Source organism: Henckelia pumila, chromosome 2 (genome assembly GCF_033568475.1).
Source record: "Henckelia pumila isolate YLH828 chromosome 2, ASM3356847v2, whole genome shotgun sequence".
Taxonomy (NCBI): domain Eukaryota; kingdom Viridiplantae; phylum Streptophyta; class Magnoliopsida; order Lamiales; family Gesneriaceae; genus Henckelia; species Henckelia pumila.
In genome coordinates, this window is record NC_133121.1 from 147,516,939 (window position 1) to 147,538,947 (window position 22,009).

The 22,009-nt window shown below is 32.2% G+C and overlaps 1 protein-coding gene across 1 annotated transcript; it reads left to right on the forward strand.

Annotated features, from left to right (window-relative positions):
* The first annotated feature begins 10,193 nt into the window (after positions 1-10,193).
* On the forward strand, positions 10,194-13,845 carry LOC140880429 (protein TRANSPORT INHIBITOR RESPONSE 1-like). The gene is made up of 3 exons (XM_073284860.1): positions 10,194-10,715; positions 11,979-12,471; positions 12,739-13,845. The coding sequence occupies exons 1-3, from the start codon at positions 10,261-10,263 to the stop codon at positions 13,534-13,536; spliced, it is 1,746 nt and encodes a 581-aa protein (XP_073140961.1). The 5' UTR covers positions 10,194-10,260; the 3' UTR covers positions 13,537-13,845.
* The last annotated feature ends 8,164 nt before the right edge of the window (positions 13,846-22,009 follow it).

Consider the following 22,009-nt stretch of genomic DNA (forward strand, 5'->3'; position numbering starts at 1 on the left):
ATTTATATATATAAACTAAGACGAAAGCACATGTATTCTCAATTTCACGATGATATCTATTTTATTTATATTTTTTAAAATTTCTTATTTTATATAATTTTAGAAGAAATTTAGAAGAAGAAAATTAGAAGAAGAAAATTAGAAGAACATGAGGTTTCACTTTTTATTTTTATTAGTTTAAATGAATTGACCTCTTTTTTTATTTTTATTAGTTTGCAAATTATTATTATTATCTATTACTATTTAATAAAGTGAGAGGAGGTTATAGTAATTATTTTGGTATTTTTAAGTAACTTTTCAAAGTTACCTTCCACCTAATAAAATAATTTTTAATTAAAAAATCAAATGTGTTGATTTTCAAATTTTGAAAATAACTTCCACCATGTGTTTAACTGAATGCGGATTTTGTTTTTAAAAATATAAATAATAATAATAATAATAATAATAATAATAATAACAATTATTACATATATTGTCCTTCTATAATTTAATAATACATATATTAACAAACACGTGCATTGTGTGTGCAAGTCACTAGTTATTAAGCCACACAACACTTTATTAAAATTGCGGGGCCAAATATATATATTATTGTTCACGAAATATATACATACATATTAAAAATAATTTCAAAAAAAATTTGGGGGGGCCGTGGCCCACCTTCGCCCTATGGTGGGTCCGCCCCTAATCATTTTATATGTGTTTGATCTTATTACTCATCTATACTCTATTATATACTAACCGTTTTTTTGCGTGTCAAATTACACCAATTTTTTTTTATCATTTTACCCCTAAATTTAACACAGATCTTCTTTAATTTATATCTCAAATGACTAATATATCCTCATTTTTCTCTAACATCATTATCTTATTTTTTTTATCTTATTTTTCAAATTTCATTTCCGTTTTTATTAAATTATCCAAATATATTTTTACAAATTTTCTTTACAAACTCACATGTGTTTTCTCTATTATAATTTTTTACGTTTTTTCCCAAATAATTGAATTGTCGAGCATGTGAAAATCACATGCTACAGTCTCTAGTTTATAATAGAAATATTTGTGCATTGTTTAGTTTTCATATTATTTTTAATATATTAATTTAATTTGAAAAAAAATTTATGAGTCTAAAAAAAATATTTACAGGCATTATGATTTAAGAACCACGTTTTAAGGTTAGACTCGTGTTAAAATCGACCCTGAACAAAAAACTATTATTAAATAAATTGAGAATGTTTGGTGGTGAACCGTGGATCCACGCCGCAATGATCCCTCCGGTACACAAAATTACCAAAATTACCGTTCTACCAAGCATGCCTCAAGGTGGCAATCCGACGGTCCCAATGGTTAAATCTCGATCATCAATTTATTTTTATTTTTATTTTTATTTTTATTTTTATTTATTTTTAGGTCAGATTATATTAGATGAACACAGTCAGTCAAATTGTCAGCTTTAAGACATGCACAAAAGGGACAGCTCTACGGACTCCATGTTTAGTCTTCAGACTGTGCCAGCCCATTAGACCACGTCCCTTTCAGTGCACTTCCATTATTGCCCCTCATCAATACACAATAGAATATCCCTGGTTCTCATATGATCCAAGGACTTTTTTGTCACTGACGATATTATCACAACTAGGGGTGCAAACAAACCGAATCGAGCCGAATATAGTAAAATTTTAAGCTCGAATTCGGCTCGATAAAAGTATATTCGAGTTCGAGTTCAAGTCGAAGCTCGATAATTTCAAATATTTTGTCTCGGGCTCGGTTTAAAACGAAGTTCGAATTCGCGTTCGGCTCGAAACATTTGAACTTATTCGTATACTATTGCTCGGATATTATGGTTCGAAAAGATCGAAATGTTCGAAAAGGTTCGAAATGTATATATATTTATTATATAATTATATTTTATTAATTAAATATTAAGGTTCGAGAACTATTCGCGAACTATCGAACAAAATAATTTTGGCTCGAGTTCGGCTCGAAAAAAAGTTCGAACATGTTCGAATTCGGTTCGAGTTCGATAAGCTCGAATACGAATCAAATATTTATCGTGTGATCTCGTAAAGCTCACGAACCGGTTCGATTCGTTTGCACCCCTAATCACAACTCACAAGTTTGATATATACATATATATATATATATATATATATTTAAAGAGCAACGGACGTTTTAACACATGAATTATTTATAAATTGAGATATTGGTATATGAAGTATGGTAAATAACTTTTAAATTTGAATTTCCAACCATAATCTCAACCATGGTTTGAGTAAAAATTAATTTAGTATATAAATTATTGATTAAATGACAAAACGATATTCATAATTTAATTGGTACATGTCCATCAGATCATTCCAACCAAACTTCAAAATCTTTTGTCTTCTACGGTAAACTCATATTATTATATGTCCATCAGAAAATAGATAATAATGTTTTCCTGCTTTAAGTATTGAGTCATAATATCGTTATCCATACGTCATAATCTCATTTTTCTTAAATGACGATATGGATTATTTTTGAGGTTTTTATTATTTTTAAGGTAAAAATTAAATGTAATTTCAAAAATAATTTAAAATAAAAAAAATTGCATTAATAAGGTAAAACGCCACCTTGAATGGCGGACGCTCGATTATTTTAATTGAGCGTCCTCCACGAAACGTGGCCGATGGCTGCCACAAGGCTGCGTCCGCCACCAACTGTGGCGGACGCTGCCTTGTTGGCAGCAATCCCATCCATATCCGATCATCCATATCCGATCGATATCCAATCGAACGGTATCATTTTTATGCGTATTCAATTCAACGATGGAAATGTGCTCATTTATCTGTTCAATTATCCGTTTAATTGTAGGAATGTCTTTTAAATAGACCTCGCAGAAGCATACTCAATTGCTCAATTTCTGTATCGTTTTCTCGAATCTATAATCTTTAATTTTTTGTTGTTAGGCAAACTCGGTATTCGTCTAATCTTTTCTCCACATCTCTCGTTCATCGACTTCAATTTTTGTTTTTTGTCATCTACAAAATTCAAGAAGTTAAAATAAGTATATTGTTTCATTCATTTTAAATAATTTTACATTCAAAATTATGTTTTATATACGTGTAATGTCTCGTATATTATTTATATATATATATATTGTGTATATATTTATATATTTATATATATATATATCATATATATTTATATAGCATATTTATATATGTATACACCATATTTATATATATTTATTATTATTATTATTATTATATATATATATATATTTATTTATATATCTATATATACGATAGATATATATATATATAAATATATAGATTTTATATTTTTTTGAGCACTACTATTATCTTTGATATGGCGTTATATATATATTTATATATATGTAAATTATTTATGTATATGAATCGTGTATATATATATTTAAAAAAAACCAAAGTTATATATATATATATCATATATCGTGTATACATATATACGTGTATATATATATAAATATATAAATAAATATTATTTGGGATGTGGCGTTATATATATATATTTATTCATATATATTTATATATATATTTATTCATATATATTTATTTATATATTTATATCCTATATGAATATATATATACGTGTATATATATATATATTTATATATACGATATATATTTATCAATATATTTATATTTTTATATTAATATATTTATATAAAATATTTTAAAAAACCAAATTATATAAATATATATTCATATATATTTATTTATATATTTATATATAGAGTTCTTTTATGGTGCCCAACTCATATGCCCAACTCCATGCCCACCATGTACAATATGTGAGTTGACCAACACAATTGATGAGTTGACTTATCACATATTGTACATGGTGGGCATAGAGTTGGGCATATAGAGTTGGGCACCATAAAAGAACTCTTTATATATATATATATTTATATTTATATATATGTATCGTGTATATATAGAGCTCTCCCAGGTTCCATAAACAATTTCCACCGCGCGTTTCAAACTCCGCCACGCCTTCGTGTACGAGATTTGATATCCATATTTATTTTTCACGCTCTCTATTATATATTTGATCTCGTACAAAGGATCACATCGTACAATGGCCAATAGCGTATTTGCAACCATATCGCTATTCAAGTTGTGATGGTCTATGCCGACGTTTGTAGATATACATGTATGAGCCCCACCATATCTGGTTATTTTCCAATAACCTGTTTTTTCTTTGAAAGAAGCTCGAAGACCCCAACGACATCGGACGGTAGAAAAATTATTTTTGCATTATATTTTCCACAAAATACGTGTGCTCTCACCGAATAATCCTTCACAGATGCAATTAGATCTTTCTTATCCTTGAAAACCATGTTTACGCATAGTTCTCCTCTATCCTCATTATAGTATCTTGTTCGCATGTCATGAGGTACGCCAATAGAATCAGGAATCTTTTCTCCAAAATATGTATTGAAAAAAGATGGCATATCAGAAGTGGTAGAAAGGAATGGAACAACTTGCCTCTCTAATGTTTGACGAGGTGGTGGACGAGATGACGTTCCCTCATCAGCATTTGCATAAATATTCACATCTTTCACAACGTCATCGTCATCGTCATCGTCATCATCATCATCGTCTTCCTCAGACTCCCCGTATGACATCTCTGGCTCTGTATCGCTTCTCTGAACATCGTTGTTTTCACTACTAGGATCATCAACACGTGGCGCAAAATTTGGATTTTCTGAATTCCAATTTGTTGCACCATCATTTTGTTCCCAGCCACGTGTCGTTTGTGGCCAATTTGCAGGATCTGGTTCGGATGTGCCAGCGATATATTGTTCCCACGATCCACTTTCAGGATGCAGATACATGTTGTTCATTCCTTCAGTAACATGTAAAATATTTGATTTTTGGTCGACATGACCAACGTGATGGACAATTTGGTTTGCTTCGACGTACAAATACAGTATACGTATATTGGGAGATTGCATCATAAACTCCAGCGCATTATCATCGACAAGATTCACTTCAATTTCATGCCAAGATGAATTTTCCATGAAGGAATATTCGTTGACAATTTGAGAGTAAAATGCATTGGATCAATCATCAATGTTTGATGCACAGCTTCAACCAACTCGAACAGAGTAATAGATCGTAATACTCGCATCAGTCTAGTATAAGGAATACTATACATAACCGATCCATTATCCACAATAACATGACCACCAAAATATAAAAATATATCAATGTTTGCCATTTTCGATATAAATTTTTGCATATATAAATGAAAAACAAACAAAGAAAACGAGAGAAAATTAAAAAGAGAGAAAGAATAAGAGAGGAATAAAGTTTATTGAATGATATATTTCAAATGAGATTTGTACGTATATATATAATAGATTTGTACGCGTGTTTTTCCTCTATCCTCATTATAGTATCTTGTTTATGCATAGTTCTCCTCTATCCTCATTATAGTATCTTGTTCGCATGTCATGAGGTACGCCAATAGAATCAAGAATCTCTTCTCCAAAATATGTATTGAAAAAAGATGGCATATCAGAAGTGGTAGAAAGGAATGGAACAACTTGCCTCTCTAATGTTTGACGAGGTGGTAGACGAGATGACGTTCCCTCATCAGCATTTGCATAAATATTCACATCTTCCACATCGTCATCGTCATCATCATCATCGTATTCCTCAGACTCCCCGTATGACATCTCTGGCTCTGTATCGCTTCTCTGAATATCGTCGTTTTCACTACTAGGATCATCAACACGTGGCGCAAAATTTGGATTTTCTGAATTCCAATTTGTTGCACCATCATTTTGTTCCCAGCCACGTGTCGTTTGTGGCCAATTTGCAGGATCTGGTTCGGATGTGCCAGCAATATATTGTTCCCACGATCCACTTTCAGGATGCAGATACATGTTGTTCATTCCTTCAGTAACATGTAAAATATTTGATTCTTGGTCGACATGACCAACGTGATGGACAATTTGGTTTGCTTCGACGTACAAATACAGTATACGTATATTGGGAGATTGCATCATAAACTCCAGCGCATTATCATCGACAAGATTCACTTCAATTTCATGCCAAGATGAATTTTTCATGAAGGAATATTTCGTTGACAATTTGAGAGTAAAATGCATTGGATCAATCATCAATGTTTGATGCACAGCTTCAACCAACTCGAACAGAGTAATAGATCGTAATACTCGCATCAGTCTAGTATAAGGAATACTATACATAACCGATCCATTATCCACAATAACATGACCACCAAAATATAAAAATATATCAATGTTTGCCATTTTCGATATAAATTTTTGAATATATAAATGAAAAACAAACAAAGAAAACGAGAGAAAATTAAAAATAGATAAAGAATAAGAGAGGAATAAAGTTTATTGAATGATATATTTCAAATGAGATCTGTACGTATATATATAATAGATTTGTACGCGTGTTTTTCGCGTCAAATAGTCAGGTATCGCATTCAATTTTTTTACGCGTTGCCGTGTTCCCATCATTTATTTAAAAAAAGTAGATAGGGTGGGTGTGGGCATGAATGATTTACGAGCAGATGGTGGGTGGAAACATTGGTTGAGAGTTGGGTGGTTAGCGGGGTGGGACAACAAGGCAGCGCCCGCCACCTTATGGCTGCCAACTAGGCAGCGTCCGCCAACTGTGGCGGACGCTGCCTTGTGGCAGCCATCCACCACGTTTCGTGGCGGACGCTCGAGCCATTCAAAGTGGCGTTTTATCTTATTAATGCAAATTTTTTTATTTTACATTATTTTTCAAATTACATTTAATTTTTACCTTAAAAATAATAAAAACCCATCATTTTCGTTATTCCGATATGTTTTATACATTTATTTTTATTTAATTATTTTTTTTGAAGAGATTCAATTTATATATGTTGATGATACCAAAAATTTATCTCGTGTTTGGTCTGGTAGAGCGGATCTTCAAATCTTCAAGGAAGTAGGTCGGGTCAGGTGTCACGTGCTCTGCACAGACAAAAACTTCGTTGGAGGGCGCCGAAGGTATTTTCGGCGTGATTCCTCCGATGCCTAAGTCAGTTCACACATATTCATGCACCCTTATTCTCTTTTTTGCTCTCATTTTCTTTTTTTGAGCACTGATTTAGGCATCGGAGGGGTCATGCCAAAAACACCTTCGACACCCCCTAACGGAGTTTTTGTCTGTGCAAAGCACGTGACACACGTCTCGAACTACTTTGTTGAAGATTTGGAGATCCGCTCTACTAGACCGAACCCAAGGTAAATTTTTGGTATCATCATATGTTATATCAATAAAAAAATATACATAGCTACAACTAAATAATTTGGAACTTTAAATGTAAAATTGCGAATAAATTTTTTTACACATTATGTTAAGCATTAATGTTAAACATCGGATTTTGTTTATTAACTTGAATATGAATGATTAAAATAATGATTTCGATGATATTTAATTGTTGTGTTTGTTGATGGAACTGTAAAAAATTAAAGACAGTTGCCAAATAGCGGGCACAACTTTGTCATGATTGGTAATGATACATGAATCACAACCAAAGTGGTTCCATACAAAATTAATGAGACTTTGTCTTAACATTTCAAGTTGTGCATTCATTCCATAGCATGTATTTCTAACACGGTTTCACAAATTTATTTTTGTGAAATTAATTGATTGATACGATCCATATTTGTAGTTGAAATCAATTAATTTAATATAAAAAATATTTTTTTTTTATGAATATGATCGAACCGACGACTCTACTAAAAAAAATAACCCGTAAGACAATCTCGAAAGAATTTTTGTTTTCTTTTCATATCCTATGCAAAACACTATGACTCTTTCTTTGCCAATATTATTTAATTTATAATAGAGTACGTACTGTTAAATGAGTCCAAATTATTTTAAAAATACAATACACAAAAAATAAAAATTTATGACTTGTATAACTATCCTGCATTGGGGCAATTAATTAATTTTCCTTAAGCTCAATAAAATAACATAAATAATACCCCAGATCGACAAAGTGTAATTTGAATTCAAAATCCTATATTAATTTCTTTTGAAAAACTAAAAAATCTCAGTCTTTCCCACTTGAACATGCATGAGCTAGACATCTAAACAATGATAACTTAATAATTTTTTTAACACCTCCTAATTATTGGCAACATTTTTCCCCCATCAAATAATTAGTCGTACGCACAACATATATATATATATATATATATATATATATATATATATATACACAATAATTTTGGCTAGATGAAGAATTCAGATGGACAAGTAGCTTGAAATTAAGGATACTAACTCCACATGCCATGATATGATATCAATAATTGAAGGAGATGAAGGCCCCTTCGAAATTATGGAAAGGGGGCCATTACTATTCACTCCGCTCGAATAATTCTTGTCTCAAACCAATCTCATTATAATCCACACAATCACTTTTAACTAAGAATTGATGCTTATAACTTATAAGTCTTATTTGAACTTTAATATATCCAAAAAAAATAATTTGCTTTGAAATTTGAAAATTCAAAACAAGCACACGGGATTTAGATTTATATTGAGAAAACAATTATGTTTAGTTAGCCGTAGTAAAGCCATCTCCAACCCATTACGCTATCTTGGTGTCACACTAACTTCAAAATAGTGTAATTTTTGTATCAAATTCAAAACTCATCTCCAACCCATTAACTCTAAATTTTACACTAAAAAGAATATTTTCGGAATATTCTCTATTATTTTATTCACAACAACTAATTTATTCCACAAAATATTTTTAAACACCATAATTAAAATATCAATAATACCTAAAATAATTTCTATATAGATATTAATTAGAAATATTGATGAATTAAAACTTTAAATTAAATCTATTTTAGGAGATATTTTTTTTAAAATTCAAAAATTTAATTTCGTTATTTAAATACTTAAACTTCTTAATTAATTGAATATAAATAATTAACTATTAAAAACATTAAAATCACACGTAAAAATAATCTGAATAAATCAAAATGTAAATTTAGTTGATTATTGAATAAATTAAAATTTTAAAATAAATAATTAAAATTTTATATAATAATATAATTAAATTATTAATAAAAAATCTTAATATTTATTATAATAAAAAAATAGAAAGAAAAAACAAAAAAAAGGGGACGCCAACCCAACGCCAAAAATAATAGCGCGGGTTGGAACTCCAATTTAAGCGCCAATTTGGCGTATTACGCCAAATTGGTGCCTAATTGAAAAAGCTCTAAAAGTAAAAAAAAAATAGAATTACATTATTATCAATAACTATAAATTTTTTTATCATACGAAAAATATTCAATTGTACGATGAGAGGAGAGGGAAAATAAAGAAAATGTATATGGTTAACCATGTTTTAAAAAAAACGACATCTTCAAATATGTCTGAAATATAATAAAAAAAGATATTTTTTAAAAAATAATTGACCATAATTAGATTTAAAAAACCCTTAAGAAATTCGATAAAATATTACATGTGTTCACCACAATTAGTGTGAATTATGTATAAAAAAAGAAGCAATTAGACAAATATTATAGTGACGTTAACAGTTTGGTCAAACACTAAGCTGATTGTATTACGATAGCTCTCATTATGATTGTTGCTCTCATTTAATCATTATTTTTTCTTCATACGTCACCATCAACCCTCCCTCACCTCCCCCACTTTACCACAAATAAATACTTCTTCATAATTTCTAATTTGGCCCCTTCTTAATCATGAAAAAGAAGGTTATGTAATAATAATCGATGATTTGTAGCTAACAACGAAATCATAAGTTTCAAATGAGATATGGAGTTTGAAATTCAATTATAATAATCTCGTCTCCAACTAAAAAATGTTCCAAACTTCATATTACCATTATGATTAGATATAAACACACATTTCCATTATCTTATATCTGTAAATAGAACAAAATGAAAACTAATAATTATGATTATAATTGAGTTTCAAAACACAATATTCCAATTGACAACAATAAAATCCAAAATCATGTACGCCACGTCACCTCGACCAGATCGGACGGTCGGAATTCAGCTAGGACACGTGTCGTGACACTATTGGTCATCGGGACCCTGGTTAAGTCCCAACCTCACTCTGGTTAGTGTTGAAACTTTTTAAAAAACCTTATCATCTCTGAATTTAGCTGCTCTCCACCTCACACCCCCTTCCCTCTCCGCAGAGCTGAATTTACCATTTTGCCCCTCCCATGGCGTACTCGTTCCCGGAGGAGGTTCTCGAGCACGTTTTCTCCTTCCTCGGCTCCGACAAGGATCGGAACGCCGTTTCGTTGGTGTGCAAGTCTTGGTACGAGATAGAGCGGTGGTGCCGCCGCCGCATTTTCGTGGGGAACTGCTACGCCGTCGCGCCGGAGATCGTGATCCGGAGGTTTCCGGAGGTGAGGGCGTTTGAGATGAAGGGGAAGCCTCATTTCGCCGACTTCAACCTCGTGCCGGAGGGTTGGGGTGCGTATATGGACCCGTGGATCTCCGCGATGTCAGTTGCGTACCCTTTCCTCGAGGAGATCAAGCTCAAGCGCATGGTGGTGACGGACGACAGCTTGGAGCTGATCTCGAAGTCGTTTAAGAACTTCAAAGTGCTGGTGCTCTCGTCTTGTGAGGGTTTTACGACTGACGGTCTCGCGTCGATTGCTGCTAATTGCAGGTGATTGCTTGAAAAATGGACTAGTTTTGTGTTCGTTCTCTTGCATATCTGTTCGTTTATTTTTCTGAGAGAGCACTGAGCTATTTCTTTGATTGGCGCGGATTAAGTTGAAATCGAAAAGAAAGTTTCTGTTTTTGAGGGCATGTTGAGGAATTTTAACCCGTTCTGTTGTGATTTTTCATGCTGAATCGCGGAAAGTGAAGTTTTGAGGCTTTATGGAGCGAAAGTTCAAGTGCTCCGATTTGGCTTAACCTTGTTGAGGACTTAAAAGATTGTTTTATCGTCACCTTTAGCTTTGCGTTGTGTGACTTTTCTCTTTAAACTTGGAAAATATAAGATAGATCTGAATCTGATCTCATTTTCTTAGAGATGTCTTTGGAGGCGTAGAGTATTACAAGAAGTCAATTTTCATCTTCCAACCAATTCACCATGTTAACATGTTTGATTTACTGATACGGAGATTCTTGGTCTCTTGCTTTTGGAATATTGTGACTTGTATTGTTCTTTGGTGGACTGCCCGGGCCTTTTTCTTAAAAAAAAAAATTAAATTATTGAGTAGATTCTGTCTTTTCCTGCCCTCTATGAGTACGATAGCATAGTGAAGTTGTTCCTCTGTTTTTGTCATTTCTTTCTTTCTTTTTCCCTCCCTTTTTTCTTTTTTACCTTATTACAATCTGGCGTTCCTAAAGTTGAAACTTTGATGGAGTACGATTGAATAGTTAAGTTTTGCTTCTGTTTTTATCACTTTTTTTTAAAGCTTTTTACCGACTGTCATTCCTTCATCTGAAACTTTAATGTTTCAAGTTCAACTGTTTACTATATGTAACCACTTTTGCCGTGTTTTGTATTTGATTTTGTTAAATAAGAAACCAGTTAAAACCTATTTTCTTTCTTGTTTATGCTGGGAAATTCTTCCTTAAATATTCTTTGGTGTTTTCCTATCTGATTCATCTTTTATTTCTATCTTTATCTATTATTGTATCTATCTTAATTAAGATGGTTGTAGTTTGTACAGATTGCTATTGTTTTTGCTGAAAATAAAATGTAAGGAACATTATTGCTTTGGCTTTCCTTTTCTTTTGGCGTATGCATATTTCTGCGGGGACCTAGAAACTCAACGGGTTTAAATCGTGTTTACATTATCTGGTTCATCCTGGGAAAAATTTAGTTTCTTACTTGATTTAGTTGTTATCCACATGATCACCACACTGTTGAGTGTTGGCAGATCACTACTTTTGAAGCTCGAGTATTATTGCAATGCAGGAATCTTCGAGAGCTTGACCTGAGGGAAAGTGAAGTGGAGGATTTAAATGGGCATTGGCTTAGTCATTTTCCTGACAACTATACCTCACTGGTGTCGCTGAATATGTCTTGCTTGCACTCTGAGGTGAATTTGTCCACCTTGGAAAGACTGGTTGCACGTTGTCCTAACCTGAAGACGCTTCGGCTCAATCGTGCTGTTCCTCTCGAGAAGCTCCCCAATCTACTTCGCCGTGCACCTCAGTTGGTTGACTTGGGTACCGGTGTCTATTCGGCTGAAATCCGGTCTGACACATTCTCTAACTTGGCAGAAGCATTTTCCACTTGTAAGCAGCTTGAAGGCCTGTCAGGTCTTTGGGATGTGGTTCCATCTTATCTTCCAGCCATGTATTCCGTCTGCTTCGGAATCACGTCACTGAACTTAAGTTATGCAACCATTCAAAGTTCCGATCTGGTCAAGCTTGTTGGCCAGTGTCGAAATTTACAGCGTCTATGGGTATGTGATTTTACATGAAGTATGACCTTCCATGCAATTAATAAAGCTTGCAATCACAGAGAGTGAACTGTTAAATGAATTATTGTGCTTGCTTGTTGTTGTATAATTGTTAATCGCAAATGGGCATAAATCTCTGGTTGAAATGAGTTAATCTTGTGTGTGAGCTTTTTAAATATATTGAATCATGTTGCTGATTTTTTAATATATTATTTGTAATACATTTATTGCATTAATGTCATCAAACTAATAATGCTTGAATTCTCACAGGTTCTGGATTACATTGAAGATAGTGGACTTGAAGTTGTTGCAGCGTCTTGCAAGGATCTGCAGGAACTTCGGGTGTTTCCCTCAGATCCTTTTGGTGGAGAACCAAATGTATCTCTGACTGAACGGGGGCTTGTTTGTGTCTCAGAGGGCTGCCCCAAACTTCAATCAGTTCTTTATTTCTGCCGCCAGATGTCAAATGCTGCTTTGATGGCTATTGCAAGGAATCGGCCCAAGATGATACGCTTCCGACTGTGTATCATCGAGCCTCGAGCCCCTGATTACACAACCCTCGCACCACTTGATGCTGGTTTTGGAGCCATCGTGGAGAATTGCAAGGATTTGCGGCGCCTCTCCCTTTCTGGCCTCCTCACTGATCGAGTATTCAACTATATTGGGACACATGCTAAGAAACTGGAGATGCTTTCCATAGCTTTTGCAGGGGATAGTGACTTGGGCCTGCATCATGTATTGTCTGGGTGTGATAGCCTCCGGAAACTGGAGATCAGAGACTGTCCATTCGGGGACAAGGCTCTTTTGGCCAATGCTGCAAAGCTGGAGACAATGCGATCCCTTTGGATGTCTTCTTGCTCAGTTAGTTATGGAGCATGTAAGCTGCTTGGTCAAAAGATGCCTATGCTCAATGTCGAAGTCATCGATGAAAGTGGGCCGCCTGATTCGAGGCCTGATAGCTGGCCCGTTGAGAAACTCTACATCTACCGGACGGTTGCTGGACGAAGACTTGACATGCCCGATTACGTCTGGACAAAGGATGAAGAAAGGGAATTGGAATTTTCTTAAGAAAACAATCCACACCTTAGCTAGCCATCCGTTATTGCTTACGAGAAATTGAGGTAAATGCCCCTATATATGCTCCATTCAATTTTATTCGCAACTTAGTTGTGTGTTGTATTTGTCGGTTTTGACTTCACCTTTGTAATCTGTATGCCATATGCGAAATCTGTGCAATCTTTTTGGCGAGTTGATTTGTATCTATTTATATATCTATATAAATGTTGCTCATCAAATCATCTGAATTCAAGAAATACTCCAAATGTGAAGTGATGGATTTTTAAGGTTTTGTAGGAACCTTTTTGATGGGTTTCTTTGAATAATATTCGACTGTTGCAGTCTCCAGCTCTGTGTTTTTTGTCATTTTTCCCTATGATTATAATCATACGTATGAATAATATTATTTTATAGATAGAGAGAGCATTGACTGCAGAGGCATGTGATAGATTCTGAGGATAGAGGGGTGGGTGGGTGGGTGTTGCCAACTTTATTTAAATAGCTGTAACTATTTATTCATTCATTCTCGCCTTTTTATAATCCACCTGACCACCACTATTTTCTTTGGACTCTTCCACTCACTCTACAGCCTACCCTTTGCACAAAGACAGGGTCTCTTGAGGTTTTATTTATATATTTATTAAATGGCACAATTCTATATATATACACATCGTCTTTCGCAAGAGACCCTGTCTTTGTGCAAAGGGTAGATATGTGTATATATATCGGTTTTATTCATATTTATTATAAGGAAATGATATTTTTTGATATAAAAATAATGTTTCTTTTAAAAGTATTGAAGACATGTCTTAAAAAATTGACATGCTAAATGTTAGAGAGTTGGATCCTTGAGTTTAACGCAAGTGAGTGTAGAATATTATAAACTATGTTTATACCAAATTGATGAAGAGTGAACTTGAGCCTATATTTTCCCCAGATTTTTTTTTTTTTTAAAAAAAAAGCTATAACCATGTGGATAGAAGAATTTCAGATTCATGAATTTCAAATATATTCAAATGTAGTTTTATGGTTTAGAGAACTAATAAAATAATCTTCAAATCTCCTCTTTTCACTTAATATTTGATGAATTTCAAGTTTACTCAATAATTATGTCATTAATTTGAAATCTATTTTACTAGATATAATTAATGTGTAAATATGATCGTAATCAATATATTTGAAAATTTTCCATCAAATCTTACTTAAATCATGAATTTGAAATTCGTGACTTATAGGGAAGTAGGGCTTCTATTTTTTAAAAAATAAAATACATGGATTACATTCGAACATTTTTATTTAAAAAGTGGATTTTGGTATGAGATTTCAAATTCTATATTCATGCGAGTTATGGGATGAGATTATTTTTGTATATGGACTATAAGCACATGAACGAAGATAAAGGATTTAACCATTACATAAATAAATAGTAGAAAATTAATAAAGGAAAAAAAGAGAGAAACTTTCATTCAGCTAAATGTTTGAACACCTTCAACCAATTTAATGCAAGTACATTCATGTGTTTTTTTTAATAATTTGTCCAATAACTATATTTCTTAAAATTCTCAACATGCTATAATATTATCAAATTTCTACATCCAACTCCTTGAATCGTTGATCTTACGAGCTCCACAGTGCAATAAAAATTTTAAATCTAGTGAAGTAAATATTTCTTCATCATAGTCGATGGAAAATACTTCAAAATAGACTCTATGACCAATGTAATATAACAAATAAATACATATCCACATAAACCATACTTTGTTGAATTTATAATAAAATATATACAATAAAAATCAGAATACAGGATTAAGTTTTCACTTTCCATCATGTAAAAGTTTGTAAAAATTAATACCAAATATCCTTTTTTTTAGTGTTGTAATAAATATTAAAGAAAATTATATTTTTGGCCATGTAAATTTGCCCTTTTTTTAGATTTGGTTTTCTGTGTTGTCAAATTTAACTCTTAATTAATAATACATATATTGATTTTTTTTTTTGTTTTTACAATTTTAGTCATTTTTATCGGAAGTATTGATGTGATATTATATATATCAGCAACACGTATGAAAAAATACCAAAATTGCTTATGTAATTAAATATCGGACTAAGACTAAAATTTGATAATATAGAACATCGAAATCGCAAAAACACAAAGTAAAATGAAAATTTCCATGAATAATAAACGGAGTAAAAAATCAGTATTTTCATAACTGAACCGATAATTGAACTAGTATACCATTTAGAAATTGTTTAATCATTTCGATCGGTCGAAACATAATACTGTTATATTATTAAAATAATAAAATAATATATAAAATAATATATTTTGAATTTTAAATATCTTTAAATTGTATATATATACATAAAAAATATAATCAAAATATCAAAAAATATATATATTTAAATAAAAAAATAAATCAAGATAACCTTAAATACTATTAAAAAAATATTTTTAACAAATATATTTAATCAAAAATAAAATTTTAAATATAAAAAATAATTTTTTTTTGTTTTTGTTTTAAAGAGATGTAAGAAATAATAATTTTTTTCAAAAAAGTAAGGTGAACCGATCAGACTGGTTGTTGATTGACTTTGATCGGTTTTGACTAGTTGGATTAGAAAAACTAGTTTTGAGGTTGATCCGACCAAACCCGTGATTGATTTTCAATCGAACTAGTCGGTCTGATCTGGTTTTTTAAAAACATGCATGTTAAAAATAATGTTAATTTGTTTAAATAAATAAATATTAGATATTGGCGAGATCAGAGTACAATGAGGTGCATTATAGTATTGTATTGTATTGTATTGTACTTTGGAGAAGATGAACTCAAAATGTGAAATGATTTTAGTTATAATAAAGCAGTGATCACTGAATCTGACAAGACGAGCTGGTGTAATAATGTAATTGAGATAAGTCAAAATAGCTTTAGACAAAGAAAAGTGTTGTGGTTGTACTCTCTAATTAAAATAGGATTGAGTTGTTGATGTCCAATCACACTTTTGGACTGTGCAAAACTCAACCCAATTACTTCTTTTCTCTGGCATCTAGTACTCATTATTTTCACTCCACTTTTTTTGGTTTTTATTTTTCAAAATGTTGGCGTCTCATTACAAATTTATGAGTATGTAATGTCATGAGGTCAAGAGCTTTGGCCAACTTTTTTTGGTTTTGTTAAATCAGAGCTCACTCGATTTGAGGTTAACTCATTGTTTCATTTTTCGAGTATGAACTTGAGCTTTTTTATTTTAGTTCGAACCTAATCTCAAAATATGAATTTATGATTTAAATTTCAAGATTTCACGTGGGCGATCTCATATTAACTTGTTTACACTCCTACATCTTTTGCCACATTCGTGTGGATAAGGCAAGTGCAAGAGAAAAAAAGAGACTCTCTGAGCGGTATGAAAAGAAAATGATGTTGATCAAATTTTATTTTTATATATAATTTTATTCACTAGAGAGGGTGAAAATGGGGAAATGCATAATAAAATTTTTTCATTGGCAAAAAATAAAATAAAATAGACCATATGACCTAGAAGCCCTAATTTGATATACCCCAGGTTGGGCTATGTATTGGGCCTTCGAAAAAATGGTCCAATAAGAGGAAATCCATTTAGAATCTCATATAAATAGGATTGTGTTTCCTTCTTCGATTCAAGTCATTCAACCAGGTGCCCGAGGCAATTACTTTTCCTACAAATTCTTCTCGATCAAGTTAATTAATATTATATACATCCTATAATGAAAATTTCATATCATATAGATCTAAATTAATTATATCAATAATCATCAAATTATTAAATCTTATAAGTTATAATAACAACATATCTTAAAATATAAAAAAAGATATAGATGCTATTCGCGTGCCTAATCGCTAGTACATTACATATTTTAGAAAAGAAAAGGTTGCAATCAAATTATTGAAAAAATTTGTACATGACCAGAATAAACACACTCATCCCTAGCTAGGCACTAAACGGGGTACGTGGCACCAAATATATATATTGACTATAAATTTTTTTTACGATAATATCATATCTGTTATAAATTTAGTTGAGAAAAAGAAGGAGGAAAATTAAAGAGTAGAAAAATATAATAGAGAAAGATAAGTATATAATATATGGACTAAACACCTCTATTTATAGGGTAGAGGGATTAGTGTAAAGAAAGGAAAATCCCAATCAAATCAATCAACTACAAAATCATCTATATATAACACTCTCCCTTAGATGATTGATGAATAGTCCAATGTTGCCTCGTTAAAACCTTGTCAGTAAAACCCAGTGGGAAAAACCTGAACGAAGGAAAAAGAGTACAACAATTGATACTCCCCTTGATTTCAATAACCGAATATCTTTTAATTGATGCATCTCTATATTTTGCACCAATTTCTTGAATGTTGATGTCGGTAATGCATTTGTGAATAAATCAGCTACATTGTCACTTGAACAGATTTGTTGGACATCAATATCACCTTTCTGTTGAAGTTCGTGCGTGTAGAAAAACTTTGGTGAAATGTGTTTTGTTCGATCGCCTTTGATATACCCTCCCTTTAGTTGTGCAATGCAAGCAACATTATCTTCAAAAATAGTCGTCGGGCTATCTTTCGTTGTTGGTAGACCGCATGATTCTTGAATATGTTGAGTTATAGATCTCAACCATATACATTCTCGACTTGCTTCATGCATTGCAATGATCTCAGAGTGAACTGATGATGCCGCTGTCAAAGTTTGCTTTGTCGACTTCCATGAAATAGCGGTGTCCCCTCGTGTAAACACATAACCCGTTTGGGATTTGGCTTTATGTGGGTCTGAAAGATAGTCTGCATCTGTATATCCTATTAAAGAGAAATTTGATTTTTTCAAATAAAATAATCTCATGTCAGTTGTACCACGAAGGTAACGAAATATATGTTTTTACATCATTCCAATGTCTTCGGGTTGGAGAAGAACTATATCTTGCTAGAAAGTTAACAAAAAAAGCTATAACTGGTCGGGTACAATTTTCAAGATATGATAATGCACCAATTGCACTCAAATATGGTACTTTCGGATCAATGATATTCTCTCCCTCTTCAAGTGGACGAAAAGGATCTTTCTTAGTGTCAAGTGATCTAACGACCATTGGTGATGCTAATGGATGTGCTTTATCCATGTAAAATCGTTTAAATATTTTTTTTTTACGTATGAGGATTGGTGAACAAATATTCCTTCTTGTAAATGTTCAATTTGCAAGCCAAGACAAAATTTTGTCTTTCCCAAATCCTTCATCTCAAATTCACTTTTTAAATAATTGGCAGTTTTGGTGAGCTCTTCGGGAGTTCCTATGAGATTTAGATCATCCACATATACTGTCACGATTGCAAGACCTTCATCCGTCTTTTTCGTAAAAAACGCATGGAAAAATAGCATCGTTTGTGTAACCTTCTTGTAATAAATACTCATTAAGGCGATTGTACCACATGCGCCCGAATTGTTTTAATCCATATAATGACTTTTGTAGTTTTATTGAGAACATGGTCTTAGGGATTGTATCACTTGCTTCTGATGGCTTAAATCCTTCAGAGATTTTCATGTATATGTCGTTATCAAGTGAACCATATAAATATGCAGTAACTACATCCATAAGTTGCATGTCCAATTTTTCTGATACAGCCAAGCTAATTAAAAATCGAAAAGTGGTGGCATCCATTACAAGTGAGTACGTTTCCTCATAGTCAATTTCAGGTCTCTGAGAGAAACCTTGGGCTACAAGCCTGACTTTATATCTTACAATTTCGCCATTTTCATTTTTTTTTCGTACGAACACCCATTTGTATCCTACAGGGATTATTAGGTGTTTGAACTACGGGGCCAAACACTCTACGTTTCTCTAAAGAATCTAATTCAGTTTGTATAGCCGCCTTCCATCTTGACCAATCATTTATTTGTTGGCAATCTTTAATAGATTGTGGTTCAAGATCATCATTGTCTTGCATAATATCAAGGACTACGTTTAGAGTGAATGCACCATCGATGTTTTTACTACTTCGATCCCATATTTTACGAGATATCAAATAATTTGTCGAAATCTCGATATTTTCATGTGATTGTGACTCTTCATGAATCATGTTTTCCACATTTGTTTCATTTATTTCTCTTATTGTATCATGTAAAGTTGCTTCTTCTGGAGCTGTAACTGTTTCTTTATCTTGTACCTTTATTTTTTATTTTTAGGTACCGTATCCTTCAAACCAATTGGTCGACCATGCTTCTGGCATATTTTAGATTCGTTTGCGGGTAAAGTATTACATGGTCCTACAGGGACATCAATCTTCACCGGAGTATTCTCTACTTGTGTATATGATTTTGTCACATTTTTTGTATTAACAAAAACATCGGGTAATTGATTTGAAATTCTTTGAAAATGAATAATTATTTCAATTTCTTGCTCACATTGATTGTTTCGGGGATCATAATGAGATAAAGTTTTCTCATTCCAACAAATTTTTCGTTGTTCCTTAGGATACAACTTTGCTCCCCCTAGAGTTGGAAAATCAGTTTCATCAAAGTGGCAATCTGCAAATCTTGCAGTAAATAAATCACCCGTTAAAGGCTCCAAATATCTAATGATAGATGGTGAATCATATCCCACGAAAATTCCAAGTTTACGTTGTGGACCCATTTTGGTCCGTTGTGTAGGTGAGGTAGGGACTTGTACCGCACAACCAAATACTCGAAAATGAGAAACTTCAGGTTTTTGACCATATGCATGTTGCAAAGGTGAGTATTGGTGGTAATTAGTTGGTCTCACACGAATCAATGATGCAGCGTTTATTATAGCATGATCCCAAGCTGCAGATGGTAGTTTTGTTTTCATGAGTAGCGGTATAGCAATCAATTGCAATCGTTTAATAAATGATTCTACAAGACCATTCTGTGTATGAACACGGGCAACTGAATGCTCAACTAAAATCCCGATCGACATACAAAATTCATCAAATGCTTGTGATTTGAATTCAGCAGCATTATCAAGACGAATTGTCTTGATTGAGTGATTAGGGAACTGAGCTCTTAATTTAATTATTTGCCCATGTAATCTAACATGTGACCACCTAGTCGAGACATCAATCAATATCATGAAGTATCGAAATGTTCCACATGTTGGGTGTATAGGCCCACAAATATCCCCATGAATTCTTTTTAATAAGGTTGGAATTTCAATATCAATCTTTGTTGGGGAAGGTCTTATAATTAATTTTTCTTGTGAACAAGCCACACATGAAAAAAATCATTATGTAAGAGAATCTTCTGGTTCTTTAAGGGATGTCCACGAGAATTATTTATTATTCTTCGCATCATTGAACTCCCAGGGTGACCAAGTCGGTCGTGCCATAATACAAAACCTTTCTTGTCAACAAACTTCTTGTTTGTGACTGTATTTGCTTCAATTGGTTTTATTATTGTGTAATACATTCCAGAGGAAAGTGCACGTAATCTTTTTTTTATCTGCTTCTGGCCAGATATAATGGATGTAATGCAAAGATATTCAACATTGTTTGCATTCAATGTTTCAATATGATATCCATTTCGGCGTATATCTTTAAAGCTAAGCAAATTTCTACTTGATTTGCTTGCATAGAGTGCATTTTCAATATACATGCTTGTTTCATTTGGTAAAATGACTTTTGCCTTCCCATGATCTTCAATAATTTTTGATGCACCCGAGATTGTTATAACATTATTTTCAACTAATGTTAATTCCAAAAAATACCTTTTGCTTTGAAGGATGGTGTGTGTTGTACCACTATCAGCTAGACATTCATCGTGATATTCCTTCATTAATCTAAAAATAAATGTATAATTTAGATAAGTTATAGCTCAAAGAAATTACATCTAAGACATATATAATTAACGCAACAAAATAATATAGCTTATATCATTATTTTCATGAAGGATATGAACATCTAAAAGATTAAATAATGAGCTACCAAAATAAATAAGTTAAATTTATCTAAAGCATAGATCACGATTTGTGCAAAGAAAATATAAATAAACATGGTATCTTGTAGACTATGGAAATGTATATAAACTTGTCATGTTGCCATAGTTACTAATCAATCAAATATTTGTGTTTAACTAAAAAAATATATTAGCAACTAGTTAAATAAACAAAATTAAGAATAATAAACAAACATGTCAAAATTCTGCAGGAATATTGATATATATATTAGATCTTGAATCAATATTGTTTGTTAATATTGATATATATTAGATCTTATATCATTATCGTTGACAAATCTAATATCAAAATTCTTCTAAAATTTTGAAAAATCTTGAAATATTTGATTCTTCATAAATATTGACAAACTCTATATATTGGATCAATATTCCATCAAGAAATATTGATAGATCTACAAAAATATGGATAGATCTTACATCTTGAATCAATATTCTTCAAAAATATAAACAATATTTGATTTAAACATTAAATCATAGGTTTGCC